This window comes from Balearica regulorum, chromosome 11 (assembly GCF_011004875.1).
Source record: "Balearica regulorum gibbericeps isolate bBalReg1 chromosome 11, bBalReg1.pri, whole genome shotgun sequence".
Taxonomy (NCBI): Eukaryota; Metazoa; Chordata; class Aves; order Gruiformes; family Gruidae; genus Balearica; species Balearica regulorum.
The window spans coordinates 23,594,226-23,619,022 of record NC_046194.1 but is presented as its reverse complement, the minus strand read 5'-3'; the positions used below and the strand labels follow the sequence as shown (position 1 = coordinate 23,619,022).

General features: G+C 64.1%; 2 protein-coding genes across 2 annotated transcripts; one reads left to right on the top strand and one right to left on the bottom strand.

The window, feature by feature from the left end:
• Nucleotides 1-265: 265 nt before the first annotated feature.
• Nucleotides 266-6,559, bottom strand: LOC142603406 (tumor necrosis factor ligand superfamily member 10-like). The gene is made up of 5 exons (XM_075763831.1): nucleotides 6,241-6,559; nucleotides 3,045-3,191; nucleotides 2,704-2,740; nucleotides 2,151-2,258; nucleotides 266-1,890 (listed from the first exon to the last, which is right to left on the bottom strand). The coding sequence occupies exons 1-5, from the start codon at nucleotides 6,460-6,462 to the stop codon at nucleotides 1,448-1,450; spliced, it is 957 nt and encodes a 318-aa protein (XP_075619946.1). The 5' UTR covers nucleotides 6,463-6,559; the 3' UTR covers nucleotides 266-1,447.
• On the top strand, nucleotides 6,217-22,828 carry LOC142603407 (transmembrane and immunoglobulin domain-containing protein 1-like). The gene is made up of 7 exons (XM_075763834.1): nucleotides 6,217-6,429; nucleotides 8,016-8,169; nucleotides 19,631-19,960; nucleotides 20,069-20,338; nucleotides 20,535-20,594; nucleotides 21,619-21,675; nucleotides 22,671-22,828. Exons 2-6 carry the CDS (start codon nucleotides 8,055-8,057, stop codon nucleotides 21,672-21,674), a joined length of 831 nt encoding a protein of 276 aa, XP_075619949.1. The 5' UTR covers nucleotides 6,217-6,429; nucleotides 8,016-8,054; the 3' UTR covers nucleotide 21,675; nucleotides 22,671-22,828.
• The last annotated feature ends 1,969 nt before the right edge of the window (nucleotides 22,829-24,797 follow it).

Below are 24,797 nucleotides of genomic sequence, written 5' to 3'. Positions count from 1 at the left end.
GCTCAGGCAGGGGTGGGAGCAGGGGGGGAGCTGCCCCTTCTGCTCTGCCCAGTCGAAGAACTCCGCTGGCGGGCGGCCTCGGGCCGGGGCAGGGGCAGGGAAGGAGGGGGCAGGCAAGGCCGGGCTGCCCCGAGTGGGGCTGCGCAGGGGTGCTGCAGCATGCCAGCTGAGCGGGGGCACCGGCCCAGACCTCGCGCTGCGGCTGCTCGGAGGCCCCGGGCGCATCGCCTGGGGTGCCCGACGCAGGGAGGTGCAGGGCCAGCGCTGGAGTACGGGCTTTATTTAAACCAAGAGCCCCCCCCTTGCAGCCGTAGCGGCGTGGGGGTGTGTGCATCCTTCGTGGGAGCCTGTGCTGCCGTCCTGTCCGTACACACCAACAGTCTTAACGTGATACAGAGAATACACGGGTAATTACAAAAGGGGGCTGCGCCCACCCCAGCGTCCGTGGGCCGAGCCAGCTTGCCCTGCTTGAACCCACCTTCGGCACCTGACGTGGCCCTTAACGCCGCGGGGTCGGTCCTGTTCCTGCTGGGTCCTGTGCCGCTAGCGCGGGGCTCACCCCGCGTGGAAATCCTGTAGGTGAACGACGGCCAGAGCTGCGGGAAGCGGGTGGCTGTGCTGGCCCGGCCGGGTGGGGAGGACCGGAATCCCCACGGAAAGAAACGCTCGGTCAGAAGCGAAGGGGAGGTACGACAGCAAGCTCTTGGGCCGGACGGTCCGTGCAGCTCGGCTCGGGCAAAACGCTCCTCTCTGCCACGGGTGCGGTGGTTCGTGCTCCAGCTTCGTGGTCCTGCTCTTTGATCTGCCCTGAAACCAGCTGCTGGCGTCGCTCCACGCTTCTAATTCTCCCCAACTGAAACTCCTTCGCTCCTTCCCAGCAGCTGGTGCTGGACCTGCCCCGTACCCGCGCGTCGTCCCCTGGTGCTTTGCCGCGGGGGTGCCGACGCCGTGCCGCTGCTCCCTGCTACCCCCAGCTTCTGTCCCAGCGCCTCTGGCACGGGGTCCCCGAGCCCCCGCAGCCCGGCTGGCCGGGTCCGCTCCTGCCGGACGCGGGGTCAGACTCGCGGAGGGTCATCCTGCCGCGGGGAGGCTTTGTCCTGTGGCCGTGGATGTGAGCGTGGTGCCTCCCCCCGCAGCAGGGAGCCGTTTGGTGGTTCCGTTTGCTCGCCCGGGAGCCAGGGAGGTGATGTGCCACCGGGGCTGCCACCTTCCCCCTTGTGCGTGTCTCCCGTGGGCCCTCAGAGACCCTTCCTGGCTCGTGGGCTTCCTCGGGCAGCCGCCCCCCGTGCCCTCCTCTGGCTCATCCCTCGCCGCAAGGGACGACGCAGGCAGGGAAGGACCCAGCGCCGGCCCCCCCCGGCCATTCGGCCGCTGTCCTGTTCCAAGAGCTGCTGCCCCCGGGGCCGACGGGCAGAGGCAGCGGGAAGGTGGGACGCGGAGGGGGCTGTCACAGGTCGAGCCGGAAGGCCCCGAAATAGCTGGCTGCTGCATCGTTGTAGTCGATGGCCAAGGAGGAGACGGAAACAAAGAGCTCGTCGCCCGTCTTCAGCTCAAACAGCCCCCCCTGGTAGAGAGCGTGCAGCCCGTAGTCCGCCTCGGGCGCCCAGCACTTGGTGCCCACCCCTTTGAGCAGGAGGATGGGCTGGCTGTAGGTCGTCTTCCAGTTGATGCACTGGACGAGCTGGGGGACGGAGGCTCGGGCGCTGGCCCCGTCGCTGGGGTAGCGGAAGTAGATCTGGGAGTAGACGTAGTACTTGCCCGCCTGGTTGACGCGCAGCCGGCCGTCCCGGTAAGTGATGTTCTGCAGGTGCGAGTGGATGGTGCTGTCTTCCCAGCGGGCGATGGCGTGGCGGCAGGACTGGGAGAGGTTCCCGAAGCGCCTGGAGTTTCCTGGGGAGAAGGAAGGGTCACCGAGGGGAGCGAGATGCTCTGGGGAGCACCCGTCAGGCTCAGGGGAGAGGGAGGGGGTGGCTCTGTCTCCCACGGTCATCCAGCCTGGAGCGGTGGAGAAGATGGTCTTGGACTGGACAGGAGAAGCATCTGCTACCAAATGCATCCCCCCCACCCTGGTCCCCTGCCCCTTGGGTGGGATCTTTCCCTGTTCCCATCTCTGAAACCCCCCAGTGCCCAGCGGGGCTCCCCCCACTCACCGTCCTGGGCCAGGCTCTGCGGGCGGAGGGTGAGATGTGCCGAGGGCTTGCCGGCCGTTTTGGGAGGAACCTGCCCCTCCGAGATGTTGAAGTGGCTCCGACGGGCCTCTGCGAGGACAGGGACACACGAACGTAGGGGACAGGGCGTGGGGACGCCCAGCCCCACATCGCCAGAGCGAGCGGGGCCGGGAAATGCCCCACTGACCCATTGAGGAGGGAGGTTAATTTGGGGGTGGAAATGTCTAGTCAATCATTATCTAACATTTCTGTGCCGTTCCCTGCGGCCCTGCTGTCCCTCCGACCCGCTCCCTGGGGACGCACGCCCTTTGCCCGCCCGGTGGGACGGTCCTGGCTCTCCCCTCTGCTGCCCCAGCTCGCAGCACCGTGCCCGGCGGAGTTTGCCCCGGGAGCGACCGAGCCCCCGCAGCGCGCTGGCAGCCCCGGCCGCACGCCGAGCCGTGCGCACGTGGACGGCGGCTCCGTCTGCCCGGCCCCGGCGAAGGGGTCGTCGGTGCTTTGCGGCACCCCCGGTGCTGGGCCAGGAGGGACTCACCCTTCACCGCGCTCCTGCGGATGATGTTCTCCGTCACCTGGACCGTTAGAGAAGAGGAACAGTCCCAGGTTAAAGGTGAAGCAGGCGTTCCCCGCGCCCCGGCCCCTCTCGTCTCTGCCAAGCCTTCGTGACCTTGTCTTGCACGCTGCCTCTGGGCTCCACCAGCTCCTTGCTGCAGATGGCCTGACCTCCAGCCCCCCCTCCTCCAAACCCCCCCCTTAAACCACCCTTGCAATTGCCCTCTGCCACCCCTCTGGTGAGGCAGATGGGGAAACTGAGGCAGGGAGGCAGACAGGAGCTCCCCCATCGGCCATCCCCAAAGCTGGCGGGTCCGGGCTCACCGTGGCCACGTAGGCTTTGATGGTGTTGGCCAGCTTGAGGCAGGACTGGTTGCTGATCAGCTCCTCCAGGCTGGAGCCCTCCGGCTGCTGGTTGATAACCTGCAGACACCGCAGCTCCTCCGTGCTCCCCGGCGCCTGGGCTTTGAGCTGGAACAGAAACACCCGGACACCCCCGTGTCAACCCGGGCTGGAGGGAGCAGCGGGGATGCCCGGTGCGTGCACGGTGCGGCCGCCTTCGGCCCAGCTCCCCCAGCGTCAGGGCGCTCGCGGCCACACCACGGGGCGGAGAAGAACCCCGAGCGGGTGGTGGGACAGGACGGTGCCGCCGGGATGCGAACACCAGTTGTGTCCCCTGTGCTGGGATGGAGTTAGGTGGCAGGAGGCTGGGTGGATCCCAAGTTCTGTCGACAATCTGGTTTTGTGAATTGGACAGGTTAAATCTCATCTTGCTCTCCTCTGATCCCCGGCAGAACCCAGCCTCGCTCATCCCAGCTCTTCGGGAACCGCGACAGCCCCATTCAGTGAGTTCCAGCGCCGAGCGTGAGGAGCAGGCGAGGCTCAAGGACTCACCAGCTGCAGAGCACCAGGCAAAAAAACCAGGAACCCAAATTTCTCATTCTCCATCTCCTTCACCTCTTCCTCCCCTGCCCTGGGGGACTGAGGCTTCTCAAGCAGCAGAAGCCAGCCTTAGCTTGGCAGGAGACGTTCACGGCTCCCGGGGAAGCGGTTGCCCTGCGAGGCTTGGCTCCGTGCAGCGCCCAGAGCTGCAGGCTGGACGTGCCCAGGCAGCCTGGTCCACGCTCTTCGTGCTTTCCCCGCTGCTGAGCTAAGCCGGGGTTGCAAAACAAGCTCTCGTGCAGCTCTGCCCTTCCAGCTGCCGAGCCGTGCTGCCTGGAGACGGGACCCCAAGCGCTCGCAGCGCTGCGTCAGCCCAGGCAGATCTCAGACGCTTCCCAGCCTGTGCTGGCTTGTGGCTTGGGCTGGGAAACCTTCCCTCCACGTGACGTGGGCTGCTGCACGGCGAGCTGCCCCTTCCCAGGCTGTCCCGGGGCTGACCCGGCTCAGCTCCGGCCGTGGCATCGCGGGGGGGACAGGCTATAGGGTCTCACCACGCCGTGCTGCTGCCTGGGGCGTGGGGAAACCGAGGCACGGGTGGGACGGCTGCCCTGAAACCAGTGTGCCAGGAGCTGGGAATGAACACTGGCACCTTGACCGTCCCACCCTTCTCATCTGGGTCATTCCCAGAGGCCAGGACAGGACCCGGAGTCCTCGGGCTTGGCCACATCGTCACCTGGGGCCTGGCCACCTCCAGCACCCTGCGCTTCCCCCAGGTCCCTCTTTGCTCCGAGCCCCCACCAGCCTCCTGCCGGCCTGCCCGCCTCCCTCGGCCGCAGCTTTGGGGTCTCGCTTTGCCTAGTACCAGGATGCGCTCGCGTTTGGGACCCATACAGACTGCGGTGTCAGCAGAAAGACTGCGTGAGGTCAGCTAAAAAGGGGTGGGGGGTGTTATTTTTGCACTATTGGGCCAACCGTCTGCCCTAGCAGGGAGGCCGGACCTGCCAGGAGCAGGGTGGCTAGCAGAGGGGCTGCAGCGGCCAGCTCGGAGGGACCGAGGCAGTGAAGCCCCCCAGCGCTGGGGCTGTTCCCGTGAAACCCCACAACGGGGGTGCCAGCTCGGGCAGGGGCAGCACGTGCAGCTCCTCCGCGCTGCCGGGAGCACTAATTACGGCGCGTGCCCACGTAACGGGGGGTCAGCCTCCCCTCCAGCCGGTCCCGGTGAGGGGGTGGCACGTTCCCAGCCGTAGCATGGGGACTGCAGCCACGGGCCTCGTCCCTCTGGGTCCTAACAACTGCCCGGCACTGACCGATCACGCTAATTGCCTTGATTAAAGCTTGCTGTGATAGGCTGCACGTACCACCGGCACCCCTCTCTTGGCAGGGCAACCCCTCTGCCTGCCTCCTCCGTCTCCCCGCCTGGGCACCTGGTGCTGGGTGGGGTGTTTAAGGAAAAAGCGGGCAAGTTTTGTAAAACTGGAGGCACGGAAAGCACCGCGCGTGAGGGGGTGAGGGCAGGCTGGCCGTGCCGAGCGATTCAGTGTCACTGCAGCTCTGCCTGCCCGCATCCCCCTCCTCTCTCCGGTGCCTTTCATGTAAATCCCTCACAGCGGGTGCCGCATGGGATCCAGGGATGGAAACAAAGCCCGAAGCGAGGGCTGAGCTCTGCTCCGAAGGATGCCCCGCTGGCACCAGACCGGCCCTTCCTCCTGCATCCATCCACGGGCAGGGCTTTTTCCTGCCCCCCCAAACCCCCCCGTTGTGGTTTTACGCAACGCTTGGCACTGCGGGACCCTTTTCTTGAGGGGCCCTCCGTCACCACGGACGAAGGGTGCCATCAGTGGGGCTGCCTGGCAGTCCTGGATTTCCCTCTCCCCGCAGCAAAGATCTCTCCTGTTGGGTGTTTTCCGTCCTTGACCCTCTGGCTGCTCGGGGATTGCCCTGGGGGGGGCGGGGGGGGTCTGTCAGCAGGATCAGGCCTCTCATACCCGAGTTTGGGAATGGTTTGGCAGGAGGGACGCTACGGGGAGGTGGGAATGGTCCCAATCACCCTTTGGTGTGGTTAAGCTGGAGCAAGCAGCCGAGAGCTGCTGGGGGGCAGGGGGGGTGCAGCCAGGCCCCTTCCAGCATCTCACGGCGGTGAGGAGGATTCGGGGTCCTGCAGCCCAGGGCAGCTCCCCCATCCCCAGCTGATGGCCCCCAGGGCAGAGCCCCCCCCCCGTGTGGACCCTCGGCTCGGCCGGAGCCCAGGACAAAGGCTCCTTCTCTCCACATCTGGATCGGCGGCTCTGGGCGGAGCCGGGGGCGGTGTCCACCCCCCGCCCCACATCTGGATCCGGGGCTCCCAGGGGAGCCGGGGGCAGTGTCCACCCCCCGCCCCACATCTGGATCCGGGGCTCCGGGCGGAGCTCGGGGCAGTGCCCCCCCCCCCCCCCCCGCCTCCACATCTGGGGCAGCGCCGGGACCTGCCGCCCCCGGCGGGCGGAGGGGGGAGCGGGCAGAGCCCTCCCCGCAGCCGTCGGGTCTCCGGGGGGTGCAGCACCCCCCGCCGGTTCCGTCCCCCCGGGGCCCCGCCCGCACCGGAACGGCTCGGGGCGGGGGGGGGGGGGGCGCAGGACAAAGCCCCGGCCGGCGGGCTCACCTTGGAGATGGCCATGGTGAAGTAGACGAAGAGGCCGGTGGTGGAGGCGATCTGCAGGGCGAGGATGGCCATGACGGCCACGCTGCCCCACAGCGGCCCGCACCGCCGCCGCCGCCGTCCCCGCGGCCCGCCGGGGCCGGGGCCGTCCGCCAGCATAGGGGCCTCCGAGCCGCCGCTGTCGGAGCGCAGGTACTGCCCGGCGCTGGGCTGGTGCGGGGCCATGGCCCGGCTGCCGCTGCCGCTGCCGCTGCCCGCTCCGCTCCGCTCCGCTCCGCTCCACCGGGGCCGCGACGGCGGGAGGGAGGGAGGGAGCGGGCGGGGGCGGGGCCGGGGCGGGGCCGGGCACCGGGAGCGGGGGTGGCCCCGGGCACAGACGGTGGCCCCGGGGAGCGGGGGTGGCCCCGGGCACAGACGGTGGCCCCGGGCACAGAGGGTGGCCCCGGGGTCGGGGCGCAGCGCGGTGCCGGGGACAGGCCGCGGCCGCAGGGTGCCCCCTCCCAGCGGGCGGCCGGCAGCGGGACCACGGGGACGGGGCTGCGTGTCCTGAGGGACCCCAGGTGTGACCCGCAGGGTGAGAGCTGGTGGGGTGGCCCCGGGGGGCTGGGGACACCCAGCTCCAGGCACCCAGAGACACACACCCCCGCCCCCCCCCCGGGCTGCCTGCGCCCAGACCAGAAGGTCTCGGGGCTGGGGGGGACGTGGCCCCCACGGGGTTGGGTGATGGGCCGCGGTGGGGCCCTGGGCCGGCAGGTCTGGCCACCCCAGGAATGGCAATGGCTCGCAGAAAGGGGCTCGGCTGCTGCTGAGCATCTTCCCGAGGCCCTGCCATGGGGGGGGGACGTGAGAGCCCCCCGGGACCGGGAGCTGCAGCGGGGAGCAGGGCGGGCTGGCCCCTGTGCACGCTGGTGTTCGGCCGCAGAGCCCCAGCACTCTGTCCTGGGGGGGGGGGGGTCCCAGTCGCTCTGAAACAGAAGCGCTGCGTTGTTTGGAAAGCAGAGAGGCTGCAGCAATGGCTGTTACCTGACGACTGCAACAGCCGCCCCACGGTCGGGTGGGTCTGTGGCCCGTAGTGCTCTTAGCTCTGAAGGGAGGGTGAGATCTCGACAGAACACTCGAGCACTTCACGAACCGCTCCTTCTCTAGGGACGGGGCACGGGAAAAGCGGGCTGGCCTCAGCCCGAGCCCACAGACAGCTCCGGTGACCCCCAGCCTCGTGCCGGCGGCAGTTTAGGATTGACGATGAAACAGGGACCTGCCTGTGAGCCGGAGGATTTGGAGCCGGGTGAGACCCACGATGGCGGCAGCTGCCCGTAGACCCCCCCGTCCCCAGCACTCCAGGCCCTGCCGCCGTCCCTCGGCCGGGACACGGGCCAGCGCCGCAGCCACGCTCAGTCACGGGGACGCGCCACAGAGACGTGGCCACGAAGCCAGAGCTGCCCTGAGTCGAGCGGGGCTGACGTCCCTGCGTGCCACGGGGGTCCCCAGCTGGTGCTGCTCTCCCTCGGGGAGAGCCGAGAACCACAGCCCTGCCGGGCTGCGCGTTGGTCCTTGAGGGGCTTAAAACTGCCTGTGATACTTCAGTAATAACGTTGGTTCGGGATTTAGCCTTTAAGCCTGGACTTTCTGGGCTGGATCTTGCAGAGCGTGTCTCATCTAAGGACCCCCCGACCTGGGGAACGGGGAGAGCTGGTAGGAAGAGGTGGCTCACCAGCGGCTCGCTTCTCCAGCGCTCTCACACAATGAAGGGCATTTTAATTTTTTTTTTTTTCCTTTAGAAAAGGAACTGGACCCGCTTCACATCCTGCCTGCCAGGAATGGCACTGTCTCTTCCACCAAATCCCCTCGCCTCCCCCTGGCTTCGTGCAGACCAGTTTCCTGCTGGGAGCCCCAGCGGACACAGGGGATGCAGGAGAAGGCAGCGATTCACAGGTACCACCTAATTAAAAGGGAAAGAGCAGGTCCGGTGTCTCTTTTTAATGACTTGTGGGGCTGGGGGGGGAAGCAGCAACTCCCTCGCAGGTCCCTAATTGCCTTGGGCTGGGGTGGGGGGACAGGAGTTGTCCTTTCCCTTAGCTGCCAGGGCAGGAGCTGGAAGAAAAACCTCTCAAGCATCTTTCCAGTCCTACATTTCTGCTTCTGTGTTCTTGCCCCCTGCTGTGGTGTTGTCCATGCAGCACTGCCGTGGGGAGAGCGGGGCAGCGCCCACCCTCCCACGGGTGGGGAGGAGGATGGCGAGGCAGCGGGAGGCTGTTTGGGGTTCTCTCCCCGGGAGATGGAGGAGATGGCCCTTGTCGGAGGATGTCCGGGGCTGAGAGCAGGGCCCCCTGCCCCCCCCCAAATGCAGTCTTCGCTCGGGGGGAGAGGAGGTGTCCGAGCTCCCGGGTCCCCGTACCCTGGGAGTGACCCCTGGTCCTCCTCCTTTCTCCTCTCCCGCTCACCCCCAGGCTCTCGCTGGGTGTCCAGCAGCCTCCCTTGGTGGCCCCGGGCTCTCCCTGCGCCGTGCCGGTGGCCGTTCCTGGCAGCGGGTGTTGTCCCTGCAGCGGCTCACACCCATGGCGCAGGTGCTGCACCCTGGCACGGGGCTGCTGAGCGCTCGGGACCGGGCGGTTGAAGTGGCTTTTTGCGTAGGAGAAGTTGTGCAGAAAGGGCTGGCAGCGCCGCCGCTCCCCTGCCCTGCCTGCCCCGCGCTGCTCCGAGAGCAGACCCTTCTTTCGGGGCTGCCGGCTCCCCGCAGTCCGTGCTGGCTCTGACGTTCGTGCACGTGTCCCTCCTCCCGACCCTTGCTCTCTGGACCCATCCCTGCAGCCTGGCTGGGTTGGCATCGCCCGTACCCCAGGAGCGGTGTTGAGTGGGTCTCCTCCGCCAGCCTCCCTCCACCCGTGCTTGCTTTGCCACGAGCTGAGCGTGGGGACACTTAATCTCAGCGCTTTGGTTTCCCCAAGCCCGATTTCATCCGTGGGCGCGCACAGATGTGCGGCGGTCCCTGCAGCACGGGCCAGACGTGCCGGGCTGCCCAGCCGGCAGCGGAGCCCCGTGACCGGCTCTCGTGACCTGCCAAACACGGGACTGTGGGTAACTGCTCACCTTATCTGCTTTTAGTCCTTTACAAAAGACTTTGCCAAGCTCCGTACAAACGTCTTTGCATCACTGAGCTAATCGCTCGCTGCGGGGGTGTCTGCAGTGCACCGTGATGTGTGGAGGGAGACGATGGGGGAGTGTGTGTGGAGGAGGCTGGCGGGTTCCTTGGCATCTTCTGGGTAGCAAAAAGGTTTTTCCTCCTACTCTTCTAGCGGAACGGCAGGGCTGGTGCTGTGTGGGGGCTGCGGCTCCCCCTGCTCCCCATCTCCTGTGGACCTGCACCTGAGCCGGGTCCGGTGAAGGACGTGGGACGTGATGCGGACAAGAGAGGTGGAGGGGGATGCTGAAGGGCTGAGGACTGATTTATTACCAACCTTCCCAGGCAGAGCCTTTCAGCTTGGGCTGCTCGGTGATCTTAGTGCCCGCTCTCACCTCCACCACCCTTCGTTGTCCTCCGCTCTTTCTGCGGGAAGGGGCTGCTGAACTCCTGGTGACTCGTCTTGCAGGGACCCGGGTGGGGAAAACGCTGCCCCTTCCACCTCCGTGCTCCATCAGGATGCTCCTGAGACAAGGGGATCTTCCAGCCAAAAGCATCTGCCAAATCCCTGAGGGTTTTTTCCCGGCTCTCTGCCTGCTCGGTGTGTGGCCCGGTGCCCGGAGCCCGTGAGAGGCCGGCGCTGCTCAGCACTAGTGCGGGCACCATCCCTGCCCTGGCACCACCCCGGCGCCCCAGGCGAGATGCCTTCGTTGGAGGTGGGGAAGGGCGCTGAGCTAGGAGAGGGATGACTATTCATTTCTTAGAAACCCACTGAAAAATGAACCCTCCTGGTTGGTCTCATTAAAAAGGCTCCAGACCTTCAGAGCCAGGTGGAGGGAGGAAGAGCTAGAAAAAGCGCATCGGTGCCAGAAACTGCTTGCAAAAACTTACACTTGCCCTGGTCTCGGGCAGCAATTCTGCCTGTTTCTGGTGTTGGAGGGCTGCATGCGCGGGGCAGCGCTTGCCGGTCGGAGCAGGCAGGGTAGAGAGGGGGGCAGGCGGCCACGCTCCTGCTTTTGGTGGAGGTGAGCCCGAAGAGCCACGGGCATTTGCGCTTTGGGGCGTGGATGTTCGTGCAGAAGCAACCCGGGTACCGCTCGTCCGCGTGCCGCGATCCCGGGCCGTGCGCGGCTCCGTGGGATGGGGCACGGGCACACGCGGGCTCTGCTGATGAGCAGAGGGAAGCCTGGAGCTACAAGGCGGCTCGGGGCTGCTCCCCGTGCCTTGGGGACAGGAGGTTTGCAGAGCAGCCCAGCCTGTGAGCCAGGGCAGGACCAGAACTGGGACTGTGCAAAGGAAATTGGGCGGGAGCCAGGTAAAAAAAATGCCTCCTGATACTGGCTGAGGAGTTGTTTTTCACTTCTATTATTTCCTGGTCTGTGCACTAGGAGAGCAGGGTCAGCTGAGCCTGAAAATTTCTTTCCTCAGCACTCAGCGGCGCAGAGCAAGTGCAGGAGAGCGGGAGAAGGTGTTTTGCTGGGGTCTTGCCAGTGGTGTCGGCAAGGCACTGGGGTGGGAAAACCAGGCAGAGAGAGCCCGCACGGCGACGTGAGGTGTGTGTCTGGGATTTCCCAGGCCGTCCCTTGGATTCGCTTCAGCTTTGCTTCGGGCAGGATGGTGGAACGTGCCGTTTAGTGACGTTATTTCCCATGTTCTGCAGGGGTGATGGTGCGTGCAGGCTCTGTTGGGTTCGCCCGGACCGGAGCTGGGCTGGGATAGCGACGGGGCTTTCCTCCCTGGTTCGCGTCTGCTGGAGCGGGCAGAGCTCCGGTGCCGGTTCGCAGCTTCCGAGGCTGCTCCTTTAAGGCAAACCGCAGCTCGAGCAGCCGATGATTTCTAGATGATTTCTAACATGTGTTGGTTACATGATCTTCAGTCAGGAAGCGGCAGCCCCCCGGGAGGTGAAATCATTGCGTGCGGCTCAGGAAGGCTTTGCTAACCTCCCTGGTATGCTCTCTCAAATGTTTGTCTTTCGATTTGAACTGATCAATTCCTCTGCTGAGATTTTTTTTTTTTTTTGGAGGCGGGGGAAAAACACCTCTTCCCCATCACACCGTACTTCCAAGGCTCAATGGGAAGGTCAGTGCTTCCCGCTGAGGTGCTGGGTCCGTTCACCTTCCTGACCAGGTCTGCCCCGACCCCCTGGGGCCTCTGAGCCGGGCTCAGCTCTGCCCCTCTCCTGGGGGGCAGGGACCCCCCGCCGCTCCCTTGGCCAGCCCCGTTCCACGGCCCAGCAAAGCCGGGGTGGTTCACGCATCCCCGGGGCAGTGCAACATCGCGCCCGGCAGCTGTCGCAGGAACGGGGGAAACGGGAGACTGCCGACAACGTGCCTTGGCCCTCTGTGCCTCAGTTTCCCTCTGTCTGGCGCAGGCTCTCAGAGGACCTTGCTTCCTGCGTGGTATCCCAAGTGCTTGAGATCAATGGCCAGGCTGGACAATGCCGTGGTGCCTGTGCATCCCGGAGGGGTCCTGGGGAAAAGAAGAGCCTTTGAAAAACCGAACTGGAGATGGATTTATGGGGACCGGGATGGAGACATGGGACGGGGCAGGGTGGGCGACCCTCTTGTTGGCTGGGGCACCTCTACGAGGCCACCACAGAGGGGACACTCCTGGGAGACGCGGCGCTCGAGCGGCCCGGTGCAGCACGGCTGAGTAGTGACCTTGGCGCAGGTCTCGGCGGGGCCGTGCCAGCTCCTCAGCGTCTCTCCTTTTCCTTTGGCAACCGGCGTGCGGCACTGGGATCGCTTCGGGAACGAGAGGGGTGTTGGCTTGGGACGGATGCCAACGGCAAGACGCCCAGTGTCGGGACATGACAGTGGATATGAAGGACACTGCTGCAAATTTTCTTGATACAGTAGTAAGTAATAATCTGTCTCAGGAAGGAGTTAAGCATTAAAAATATCAAAAATTTGTTTTTTCTCTACAAAGGGTTTTTTTTGGGGGGGGGAAGGGGAGGGGGTTGGGAATTAAATTGTGATGAAAGACTTATTGAGGCATGAACTTTTGAGGAGGCTGGTGTCTCAAAGTAGGAGGCTTTGCTTTATATGTTCATGTACCAAATGACGCTGAGAAATGTAAATTATTATAAATCTCATTACAGACTGATAACATAGCATGCAATTTTTAATAACCGTATGGGCAAAGGGGACAGGTCCCAGCTCCTGCAGCCAGTTTCAAGCTTTGCAAGAGTCAGAGTCATCCCTTGCCCCAGGTTTCCGAGCAGAAGGTCACCATCCTGCAGCAGGCGTGGGCTGAGGACCCCCGGAGATGGCCCTGGCAGCGCCGCTGCTGCCTGCAGCAACGAGGGGTGGTTAAAGCCAGGTCTTCCGTGTCCTCCCCCGTGGTTTTACAGCACCTTTAGCTTGTGGTGAAATCTGGAGGGACCCGTCTGCGGCGGGGCGGTCTGCTGGGAGCTACGCTCGGTCCTCCAAAGCGCCGGCGAGTAGGTGGGCTGCGGAGGGCGGTGGGTGGGAGAAGGGTCTGAGGGGGACAGGGGCGGGAGGAGGACACCTCGGGGTTTGCCCTCTGGCAACGTGGCTGGCGCCTCGTGACGGGCAGGCTGGGGAGACGCGGCCCCTGGGCAGGATGCGGGCGCCTGCGGTGCCGGAGCTCGGAGGGGGTCACGGGGGGGTGTAGCCAGGCCGGCTGAGGGACCGACGTGGCGGCCGCTTTCGGAAGAAATCAAGCCTCGATTCAGAAGGGGAAGAACTGAAGTATTTCAGCCCAGGGCTCGTGGTGCCCCTTCGCCCTCCCCGGGCACCTCGAGGCGAGGGCTGTGGGAGCACGTGGCGCTGGTCGGTCCTGCTGTGGGGTCCCCCTCGGGAGCCGGGCTTGGGGACAGGGATGTGCCAGTGGCACCGGATGGGGTGACCTGAACAGACGTGACTCAGCACCCAGACAGCCTGACTCAGCACCCCAGAAGTGCTGTCTGACAACGCCCAAGTGCTGGTGCCGCAGTTACTGATGCTGCAGGAACCGGGTGCCCAGCTCCTCCCTGGGATGGGCAGTTCCAATCTGCCTGAGACCACCGGTGAACCGGCAGAAAGTCTCCCCCCAGCAACCCCCAAGGTTCGTGCGATGGGAGGGATCCGTGTCTTTGAGAGACGTCCAGAGAAGCTCTTCTTTCTCAGCCGCATCCAAAATACCCCTCTGGAAAGGGAGCCCCAGGAAGGGGACGAGCAGGACGATGCAAGCCTGGCTCAGGGCCGGTCCTGGGGGGGGCCGCAGGCGTGCACCCCACGGCTCCGGGGGTCCGGCTGGGCCTGCTGGTTCGGGTCCGGCCGTGCCGATGCTGCAGAAAGGCTTGTGGAAGAGTTGGTTTAGGCTTTATGACCGGTCTTGCCTGTCTCACCCCTTCTGCCTTTGCTCCCACCTGACCCAGGCGCACGCTTTGGCCCAATTCCTTGCCTCAGTTTCCCCACGGCCCCGTACCATACACAGCACCCTTTGCTGCCGTGCTGTAGTGCCATGCGGCAGTGTACGGACCACGGTCCCAGCCATCCGTTTAAATGGAGACTTGGCTTTTTCAGCCTCGTCCTTTCCCCTAAACTCACCTGGGTCAGCCTCCAGCTGCCCAGTTTGGGCCAGTCCCTTGGCCAGACCCGTGCAGAGACCTTCAGTCTGGCCTCCAAGAGGTCCCAAGGCCCTGCCCGCACACGCAGGCACAGGCACACCGATGCGGCCAGACATCCTGTGCTCTGGCTCCGCGAGGCACACAGACCCTCCGCTTGCTTCCCAGGAATTTGGAGAGCTGCGCGAGCCGTGCGGGGGGCACCGGTCTGAGCAAAGCCGTGGTTGGGGCTGACTCAGAGCTTCCCACCACAGGTTTCCTGCTGGCTCAGGGCTTTTTCGTGCCTTCCTCCCTCTTCCTCCCCAGAACTATCCAGCTGCTTGTGAGGATGCTGAGATACGTTTACTACCCGCAGAGCTGCGAGAGGCCCCTTCCCCTTGTCGAGGCAGCTCACGGGGGGGAGCGTGTGCTCCCTACCTCGCTAGAGCTTAGTGGAAACACTCTGTCTGGGCCAGCCTCGCTCATTTGGGGTTGATGCACCCGGCTTCGAGCAGTGTTGAGGGGCGGCGGGTTTCACCCCCTCCGCCTGCCCCCAGCCTGCAGTGAAGCTAAAGCATCCTTCGGGCTGCCCCGCTTTGTGCGGGCTGCAAGGGCAGGACGTCAGCCATGAGGACCAGCCTCCCCCCCCCCATCACCCCCAGCCCTCGTCTGCCCCCCAGGTCACTCCCTGCTCCTCGGGGGAGCTGGCCCGGCTGCTCCAGCCCCACGCCTTGCCAGGTTAGGGCTGAGGCTGGGGGGGACGGGGGGGTCGCAGGACGAGTCGGCCTGGATGGGCACAAGCTGGCCCTCGCTGAGCAGCAGCTCCGGTCGCAGATGGAGAACTGGCGTCGGGCGGCCTCCTGCCATCCCGCGGGATCTGGGCCGGCTCGGCTCAGCTTCTCCTTGCGCAGCATGGCTCGGCCCCAGGGGCGGGAGGAAGGTGTCTCCGTCCTCGGGCTGCTCCTGCCCTCCCTGTTAGGCTGGGACACGACGCCTGGCCGCTCCTGGGCTGCAGAGGGTAAAAGGGAGCTCTGGGTTGTTTTGACTCATCGCTTGGGTTTTGCAACCTCCTGGCAAAGCAAAGCATCAAAAAAAAAAAAAAAAAGAGAAAGAAGAGGAAAACGGACAGCCAGAGCCAGCCCAGCTGGGGTCCCGGTGCATCAGCTGCCTGTGTGGGCCAGCCGTGCCTCCTGTTCCTGACCCCCACAGCCCCGCTTTCCTCCTGTTCCCGACCCCCACAGCCCCGCTTTCCTCCTGTTCCCGACCCCCACAGCCCCGCTTTCCTCCTGTTCCCGACCCCCACAGCCCCGCTTTCCTCCTGTTCCCGACCCCACAGCCCCGCTTTCCTCCTGTTCCCGACCCCCACAGCCCCGCTTTCCTCCTGTTCCTGACCCCACAGCCCCGCTTTCCTCTGGTTCTCGACCCCACAGCCCCGCTTTCCTCCTGTTCCCGACCCCACAGCCCCGCTCTCCGACGTCTCCCTCCAGGCGGCTGGCTCTGCTCTCCCCTCCCAGCGGGAGCCGAGCCCGGGGGCAGCCCAGCAGGAGGCATTGGGGCAGCCCCCCGCGTCCTGCCGCCTCCCGCTGCTGCCCACGCCATCGTCCCGCACAGGGTTACAGCCCCGCACCTCTGCACGGAGGGGAGGCGTCTCGTGGTGCAGGGGAGGACGGATATAACGGCGCCTGTTTCGAGGCTCTGGGTCCGTGGTGTGGCAGGCTGCGTGCCTGGGGGGGTACGCGGGTGGTGCCCAAACCGCCCTCGGTCCCTTTCCTTTCAGGGACGCGGGCCTGGGAAAGGCTCTTTCCGTGATGCTCGGTGGGCAGCCTGGTTTCTGTGGAGTGGGAAGAGGAGAGAGATTCCAGCTGCTTTCAGCCTCCGGCCGCCTCGGGGCTCTGGGCTGGGCCAGCCTACGCCAAGCCTTTTTCTCAGGAACCGGCTCGTTTTTAGCTTCCAAGCTTGGAGACCTCCACAGGCAGCCCCGCCAGAAGTTGTGCACTGAGCGGCTTTGTCCTCTCCGCCTGTCTGGAGCAGCGGGCTGGCTGGAGACGCACGATGCCGTGACCGCCGGGACGCCCCCGCAGCGGTGCCTGGTGGGGCCCTGGGGAGCCCCGGGCTCGGGCTGGGGTGTTGAGCGGGGACGTGCGCCCGCGCTGGCTCTGTTCCTCACCCGCATCCGTCTGGCCGAGAGCGTGCTGGCCATCCTCACAGCCCTTCCCGACCTGCGGGCCGGTGCTGGGACCTGCAGGTAGCTGGGGTGGAGAGCCGAGGGGTGGCGAGAGAGGGAAAGGAGGAGCAGGGGGGCTCTGGGGGTCCGTGGGAGCAGGGCTGCTCCTGCTTTGCTGGTGGGAGTTTGTTAGCTTGGCAGCGGAAGGATGGGTGGGTGGATGGATGGATGGATGGATGGATGGATGGGTGGGTGGGTGGGTGGATGGATTGGGAAGACTGTGGCCAGCCCCATAAAGCCACAGACCAGCAAGCTTTATATCCCCGGGGAGGGATGCAGAGCCCTAATGCTGCCAACCCAGCAGCACCCTGTGTAACATCACAAGGTGGGACTGCCAGCTCCCGAGATGTGGACGCCCCGGCCAGGAGCATCCCCAGGCTCCAGCGGAGGACGAAGGGGCAGTTTCTGCCTGCAGCTCCTTGTGTTGGGCTCCTTCATCCCAACTCTTCTGCTTGCTGCCTCTGACAACTGATCTTCTCACTCCCTCTAGTGGGATGGTTACATGGCCTCCCTGCCTGGGCACGCACGCCCACGCTTCTCCTCTTGCCCACGCTTCTCCTCTTGCGTCTCGATGTCTTCCTGGAGATCTTCCTCTGGCCACGCTGGGTCCGGTCCCCGCTCTGGCCGCCCCTCTCCTCCCTGCTCCCCTCGCTGTTCCCAGTGCGCAGTCGGGTTCCCACCGCGGGAGCAGAGCATCCTCCAGAAGACACCCTGGGTTTTATCGGAGGCTGGCTCACGGCGTGGTGGCTCCGTCCCTGCCCCGGGCCCTGCTCTCCCCGAGGTTTTGCGCAGAGGCAGCTGCCAGAGGTGCGGACTCATGACCGGGGCAGATCCAAGCCTCCTGTCTCCAGCTGCAGCCACAGCCCAGCCGCTCTCCTCCACCGCTGGTTAACCCCTCGTGGGACAAGCGGCTCGGAGAGCTGACCCTGCTAACGCACCGCTCCCCAGGCTCTGCCAGGACCCACGCTTTCTGCGGGGATTTTTTTTCAGCAGCTTGTTCCTACTCAGGCTGCGCGTTACCTGGTGCTCGCTCGGCGCATATTCGCTTTGCGCGCGCTCGGTTTCTGCCTAGTCCCTTTGCGCAGCAGTTTGTGCGTATCCAGGCCGTGCAGCAGGGTTTTTTTTGCAAATTCAGTTTGAGCAGCAGGTTTGTGCGGCACAATTGTGCGTTTTCGGTTGGTGCAGCAGATTCTCGCAACATTTTTTGTGCAGCACGTGTGCGCACATCCAGTTTGCGGAGCAGCTTTGTGCATAACTTACCCGGTTAGAGAACCTTGGCCAGTCAGAGTAGCATCCGGGGGCACGTCGGAAGGTCCCCCCCACACCAGCACCCACCCTCCACCGCTGCAGGCGTTGGGAGGGGACGGAGGGGACCCAGCCGTGGCGGGTGTTGGGGTCATTGTGTTGTGAAGTTGCACGGACGCCGAGGTGGTGTCTGAACCTGCCTTCGGCAGGAAGCAATCCTGCACGGGGGCGGGTCCCGAACCGGTTTGGCTTAGTCCTTATATGTACATATATGTGTATGTCCTTATATGTACATATATGTGTATGTCCTTATATGTACGTATACATGTATGTCCTTATATGTGTATATGTGTATATGTCCTCCCGCACAGCCCTGCCTCGTGCTGGAAGGCTGCTCTGGCAAAATACGCCCCCCCCATTCCTTGCTGCTGCCTGGGCTCCTTCGCCTGCCCTCGCAGTCCTGCGTGGGCCCCAGCCCGGGATACGTCCCTGTCGGGGATACGCCGGTGCCGGGGACACGTCGGTGCCGGGGATATGCCGATGCTGGGGATATGCCAATGCTGGGGATATGTCGGTGCCGGGGATATGTCGGTGCCGGGGATATGTTGATGCCCGGGGCATGTCAGTGGCGGGAATATGCCGATGCTGGGGACATGCTAATGCCGGGGACATGTCGGTGCCGGGGATGTGTTGGTGCCGGGGATATGCTGATGCCGGGGACATGCCGGTGTCGCTCTCCCAGCGCCCGTTCCGACCTGGCGGTTGGGTGTTTGGCACCCCACAACAGAGTGGGGAGGCGAGGGGCGGCCGGAGGCATTGCACTGAGGTTGTTTTCCTGCGGGTTGAGTTTGGCGGCCCTGGGAAGGAGAGGAGACGGGAGGAGGAGAGGAAGAGGAGGAGAGGAGGAGAAGGAGGAGAGGAAGAGGAGGAGGAGGAGAGGAAGAAGGGCCGGGCCGGGGAGCCAGGAGCCAGAGCCGTGGCCGGCCCTGCCCTGACCCTTCCTGCTGCGTGGAGCGGTTCCCCGGCCCCGCGGGATTCCCACGGCCGTGGCCGCTGCAGCGTGGGGCGGGACCAGCTCCGCCGCGCCGGCTCCGGAGCAGCCCGGGGCTGGGGGGGGACACCCGGCCAAGGTCACCCGGCTGAGCGACAGCGGCAAAAGCCGCCGGAGGAGGAGGAGGAGGAGGAGGAGGAGGAGGAGGAGGAGGAGGAGGCGGCGGCGGAGGCGGAGGCGCTGCAGGACCAGCGGCCCCGGTCCCACCCCCCGCTCCCCCCCGCCCCGCCGGGACCGTCCCGGTGCCTCGTGCGGAGCCGCCTCCCTCCCTCCGGGCCCGCAGATGTTGCTCGTTGTTCTCCTCCTCCTCCTCTTCCTCCCCGCCTGCCCCGGCAGCTCGGCAGCCGGGCTGGGCATCACAGGCAAGTCCCTACCCCCGGGGGGGGATACGGGGGCTCTCCGGGCCCCCCCGGCGCTGGGGACGCGGCTGGGCTCTGTGGGACCGCATCTCGCGTGGGTGGGTGGTCACGCTGCAGGCTGCCCCTGGATCTAGCACCGCGCGTTTTGGGGTGTTTCGCTGGCTTGTGGAGAGTTGGGAGCTGCAGCCGGAGCTGCCCGGTGGCGGGAGGGCCCGGGGGGGGCTGCACCGAGCCGAGCCTCCCCCCCCCGGGCTTTAGGGGTGCAGGAAATCTTCCCGGGCCCCCTTTATGCGAAGCAAAGGCGAGTGCCAGGCTTGGGCGCTCCTTCACCCCGTCTTTTCCCCAGACAAAAGCTTTTCAGGGAAGATTGGGAAGGGCTTGCAGGCTTTCCCGTCTCTTAGCGCGATTTCTTGGCGGTGATCCGACGGGAAGGCGCTGGTGCGCGGTGGGGGCTCCCTTAGCTCCGTCACCCCTGGGTTTGTGCCCTGGTAGAGTGGGAGGGAGGAAAAGGGCTCCCCGGGTGGGACCCGGGAGCAGTCGGCTCTCCCGCCGTCCCCGGGAGCGGTGGCCGACCTCGGGTACGAGCTGCTGGAGCCGTGCCGACGCAGAGCCGACCGTTCGGGCACGCAACTGCGCTCCTCAGGTGTGAGCTACGAAGGGAGCTCGTAGGCAACCGTCGGGACCTTCTGCTTTTCCATGTCGCTGCTTAAAGCCAGAAATAATTCAGTGCCCAGCGCGGCTGAGCCAGGGAGGGTTTCTGTGGCCGGGGAGGGCTTCTGCGGCCACCTCCCAGGTGGGTGAAGTTGAATCTTGCTAGCCATAGAATAAGACCTGATTTCTTTTTCAGCCCGCACGCTTTCTCCATGCTACTCCGCTGACCTCAGGCCAGCATCGGAGAGACTCGTCTCGGCCGTGGGCTGCACTGTGCTTTTGACGATCCCACCGCTGAAGGCCAGCAAAGTTGTCTCCTGGGAATACAAAACCGGCCCGCAGGAAGGCGTCATCGTCAATTATGCTTTCGATAGACCCGCCAACACGTCTCGCCCCTACGAGAATCGCACGAGGTTCAACGAAACAGACTTCTCGCTGCAGATCGTGCTGCAGCGGGAGGACGACCAGCTGTACCGGTTCAGGTCCGAGTCAGAGGCCACGGGCTGGTTCCAGCTCCGCGTTGTCGGTGAGTGACGAGATAACCAACCCTCCGCCGCTGCGGAGGTGGGTGCTCCGGGTCTGACACCCGGGGAGGCGCGGGTGTGAATGCTGACGGTCGCTCCGTCTCTCCCAGAACCGCTGTCCGAGCCAGAAATTGTGGGCAACTCGTCAGTGAAGGCAGGAGGCAACACCAAACTGGTTTGCAACGTCCTGGAAGGGAAGGCAGACTTCTACTGGTGGAAGAAGAACGGGGAGCTGCTGCTGGGAAGCGACCACATCCAGTTCGTTGACAACACCACCCTGTGCATCGTTAAAGCGTCGATGAACGACAGCGGCTACTACGCTTGCGTGGTCCGCAACGCAGTCAGCCAGAATGAAACCTCCTTCCTGCTCCACGTCCAGAGTAAGTGGGGGTTTCTTCCTGATGCCCAGGAGAAGCAAGAGGGGAAATACAGCCCAAAAATCCTGTCTCCTCGCCCTGTGGCTCCGTGTCCCTGCGCCGAGCGTAACTGCCTGGTGGCAGGGTTTTGCCTGGAGGGTGTGGGCGGGGGGTTAAATTGGGTCTGGCCGCAGAGACCGTGCACCCTCTCCTTTTGCAGACGCTGCGAACGTGGTGTTGCCCGTGATCCTGGCGTGTGTTGTCGTCGGCTCGCTCGCAGGTGAGTGCTGGGGCTGGCTTCGCCCGGGCTCTTTGGCCGGCGCTGCGTTGCTGGTGCAGGTGCTGCACGCCACAAGGGATGGGGCGAGCGGGTCTGCGCCGGCCGGCGTGGCACGTCCGTGCCGGCACCTGGGTTTCCCACCCAGGCGTCCCGTGGGCAGGGGCTGGCGCTTTGGCACTGCTGTTGTTTCGAGCAGGGCGTCCCCGATCCGAGGAGGTAATTTTTTGTCCTCCGTTGCCTTCCCTTGCCTCCCTGCTCCCAGACACGGGAGGGAAAGTTGTCGTGAAAACCCCTCCTGCGTGCCCAGGACAGGAGGATTATGCTTTCCTTTCCTTATCCGGGTCAATTCCCGACAGAGTCCCATGGGCACTGAGGGAAGTTGCACATCCCTTCTAGGGTAACGGCACCGAACCCCCCACCGCGCTCTGCTGCGCTTTTCTGCCCACAGAAGGGAAACCGCTTCCTTACTCAGTGGTCTTGCTTTTCCTCCTTTTTTGGAGCTGGAGAGCACTTCTTCCGGCCCATCCCCAGTCCCTGGCAAAGTGGGGATTTTAATTCTCAGATTGCCAACTGCACACTTGGAAGGGGGGAAAAAAAAAAAAAAAAAAGGAAAAAGAAATGCCCAAGTCTGGACGTGAGAAGAGGATCTGGCAGTTTAAAATAGAAGTGGGAGGTTCTCCCAGGTGATTTATATGTATGTTTTGCTATTGCACAAAGTTTTCAGGTTTTTCCTGTGAAAAGCCTCCAGGCGCTGGGTAGGTGCTGGAAAAGCTCATCGGTGTGTTCCTGCTCTCGTCATCCCCGGGACACTCCCCGTGTACCTGCTCACACGTGGCCAGCGCTGGTGGCCGGCTCTGCTCCCCGGCCATCGGCCGGGCTGGGGCCATCGGCGCCTGTGGGGTGGCATGGAGACGGGCAGGGGTGCCTTCCTCCAGACCCCAAACATCCCGCCCCAGCGTTGCCACGCGTTGGCCGAGCACCATCCCTTGGGCGTTGAACGGAGACGATGTTGGTTTGTCCCCAGGTGTCTTTGTCTGGTGCAGGAGAAGGGAGCGCCCGTGTCGCAGCGGCTGTCGGTAAGGTGAGCCTCTCTTGGGGGTGGCCCTGCTCCTCCAGCCGTAGCCACAAGCCAAAATTTCTTGTTGGCTGGACCTGAGTGAGCCGGACAAGCGGGAGGGCTCGGCGTCCTTCGCCGGCCTCTCCTTGCAGACGTGAGAGGCAGCCAAGGGGCTGCTCTCCTCGCTCCGGGGGCTCAGAGGATTTTCTGCCCCCCCTGTTTAGTCCCCACTGGGATTTGCTCTGGAAATATCCTTGTTTCCCCCGGTCGGGGCCTGATGCTGCTGGTTATCTCCGGCAAAGCAGGCACCGGACAGCCCTGGGCAGCGGGGAACCTCGGAGCTCCTGTCCTGTCCTCCCTCTACGCTGGCTTTTTAATTCCCCTCGCACGTTTTTCTGAAGCTGGGTGTACCGGGGTAATAAGTGGTGGTCCTGTCCCAATTATCCCGGTGCAAAAGCAGTCAAAAACTCGCACTATGTTTCTGGGGAGAGCAGCATCTTGTTCAGCTTCTCCAGGGCGCGTCTGCGGCTCAGACGGGGCCGAACCCGGGTTTCCAGGAATGCTTCCCAGGTTGGTGTGGACCAGGCTGCAGCAGCCTCTGGGGTGGAGCAGATGCAGACGATGTGCAGATCCTTACGGGGTGGGGGTTTTTAATTCACCAAGGGGCTCCGGGGGTTTCTGGGAAGTGAGTGATTCTCGAAATCTTCTTGGCGCTTGCTCGCTCTATGATGTGACCACAAAAAACTCGGGCTGTTAACTGAGGCTTCCTGGAGGGTGAGGACAAGGATGCGATCCCCAAGGATGGAAAACCCCGTCCCACGTTGCGTTCAGTCGAAAATAAGAGAGGTCTCGGCTGTCTCGTGCAGCCAGGTCCCAGGCGACACCTCCCAGAGATCAGTTGGCCGAGGTGGCTCCTGAAATTTGGAGCAGAGCACAAGTCCAGACCTCAGCACCGCCCGAGACCTGCGGTGAGCGGCAGGGGGAGGTGGCTCGGGTGGAGACCTCTCCTCTCCTTGCAGGTAGAGAGCTTGAGCGGCTGCGCCCTTGCTGCCTTCCCCAACGGTGGTGGTGGATGCTGCCTGGGGAGCGCCGGACGTCCGATGCTGTCCCAGCCTCTTCTGAGCTCATCTCTGAATTGCTCAAGCTGCCAAAACCCACAAATGCTTTTTTTGTAAAACACTGGCTTGGACTATTTCTGTGTCATCCCGCCCTTGCCCAGCCCTGGAGGAAGAGGAGGGCATGGCCGTGCTCCAGAGCTCCTTACCCCTCCTGGCTTTCTCCAGCGGCCGTGTGGGGTGAGAGCTTGCGGGGGGGGCTGACGGCTCTGGAAGGAGCCCCCGTCACCGCCGGACAAACGCGGGGTCCTGGGGCTGCCGGGCAGTGCCGTGGTGCCAGCCCCTGCCTCCCCAGGGCTCCTCGCCCTGTGCCGCTGGGCTTGGGACTTGCCTGTGGTCGGGGGCTGCTGCTGTGGGGCTTCTGCTCGTTTTGGCCCTCGGAGGGAGGAAGAAGGGCAGGATTTTGCTGTCGCGTGCGCCGCCGAGTCCAGGAGATGAGTGGAGCCAGTGGAAGGCGGCAGGGGATTGGCAGGGTCCGTTCAGATCTCTCAAATTTACAGGACAAACGCACTCTGTGATTTAAACTTTATTTGATGAGCTCATTAAGAACTATTAGAAACAAACACGACAAGCAGGGGCTCAATCCCCTTTTGCCCAGGCTAGTCTATCAAGTTAATTCACTTCCCATTCAGGTCGTACGGTTTCATAACTTACCACCCGCGCCTCTTAATGTCGTGCGCCCATGAGCAAAGGAACAGAACTGGTTACCTCGCCGATGGTGAGGGTGCGCGTCCTTCCTCCTCCGGCACGGGGATGGAGGGGCAGCAAAGCAGTTCCGTTTCAGAAAACAAACCCCAAAGAATCCCCCGCGGCCGTCTGCGTCAGAGCTGCGACGCAGCCTGGCGTGGCCAACCGAGGGATGCTCCCCAGCCCGTCTCCTCTGTCCTCCAGCCTTGGGCTCCGGCGGGATTTGGGGACGTCCCCTCCTCTTCCAAGCCCTGGCCACCCGGGCCGCGCACGTGCCGCTGGGAGCTCGTCCTTCGCTTTCGCCGCTCCTGCGGGTGATGGTGGACTGGGTCTGGTTTGACGTGGCCAGGGCAGCCCTGCTTCCAGCCCCTCGTCCTCTTGCCTCCCTTCCCCATGCTGTTCTGCAAAGTTCTCCTGGGCTTTGCTTGGGGAGGGCTCCTCCTCCTCCTCCTCCTCCTCCTCCTCCTCCTCCTCCTCCTCCCTGTAGCTGCCATTTCTGAACCTGGGGGCACAACTGGCATCTTCACCCTGGAGAAAACTGGATGCTGGCCCTCCCCAAGTGCCTTGCAGACCGTCGGGTCGGGGCGTTGCACCCGTCTGTCATTCTGGTGGGGACACCCCCAGGTCCAGCACCCTGTCTGAGCCGGTCCCCAGCACCTCTGCGCAGGCAGGCGTTTTGGGTGCCCCGGTCTAGCTGCTGGATGGTCACTCCTCTCCCAGAGCAGCTGATGGCTGGGGGACCTCTCCTTGCTCCCAGCCAACGGAGAGCGGTCCGGTGGATGTTTCTGCTGCTGGGTCTCGCTGCTGCTTCTGGTTTTCAGGCCGGGGGAGCGGTGGGCTCCCCTCTCCTCGGAGCTGCCCCTTCTCCATGGAGGGTAGGAGTGCCCCGGGAGAGGCTCACATCTACCCCGTGGCAGTCGCTGAGCTGCTGCCCTTGCTCTTTCCGGGGCAAATAATAGGAAAATCACGGCAGAGCGAACTGGCTTGTGGCATGAGCGCCTTGGACGCTGCCTGCTCACTCCGCTCCGGCAGCGTAGCTCTGTGCCGGGGAGATAACCGGGATATAAAGGGGCCAGCAGCAAAGGGCCGTCCCCCCGCCTGGGATTTCATGTTGCGATTAAAGCATTAAAGGGAGCAGAGCAGTTTGGGTGGAGTAAACTAGATTTCCAGCTCAGTTTTAAGCCGCACCGCGGGTTGTTGCGTTCCCTGTTGCACTTGGAGGTATGCTCCAACGAATGCTGCCACTTGTTTTACAGAAAATACTTTTCTAAACTTTTTGGAGAGTTGTCTGTAAACCGTTTTGGAGCCATTGTGTTATTTTAATGTCTGTCGCTGCTAATAAAA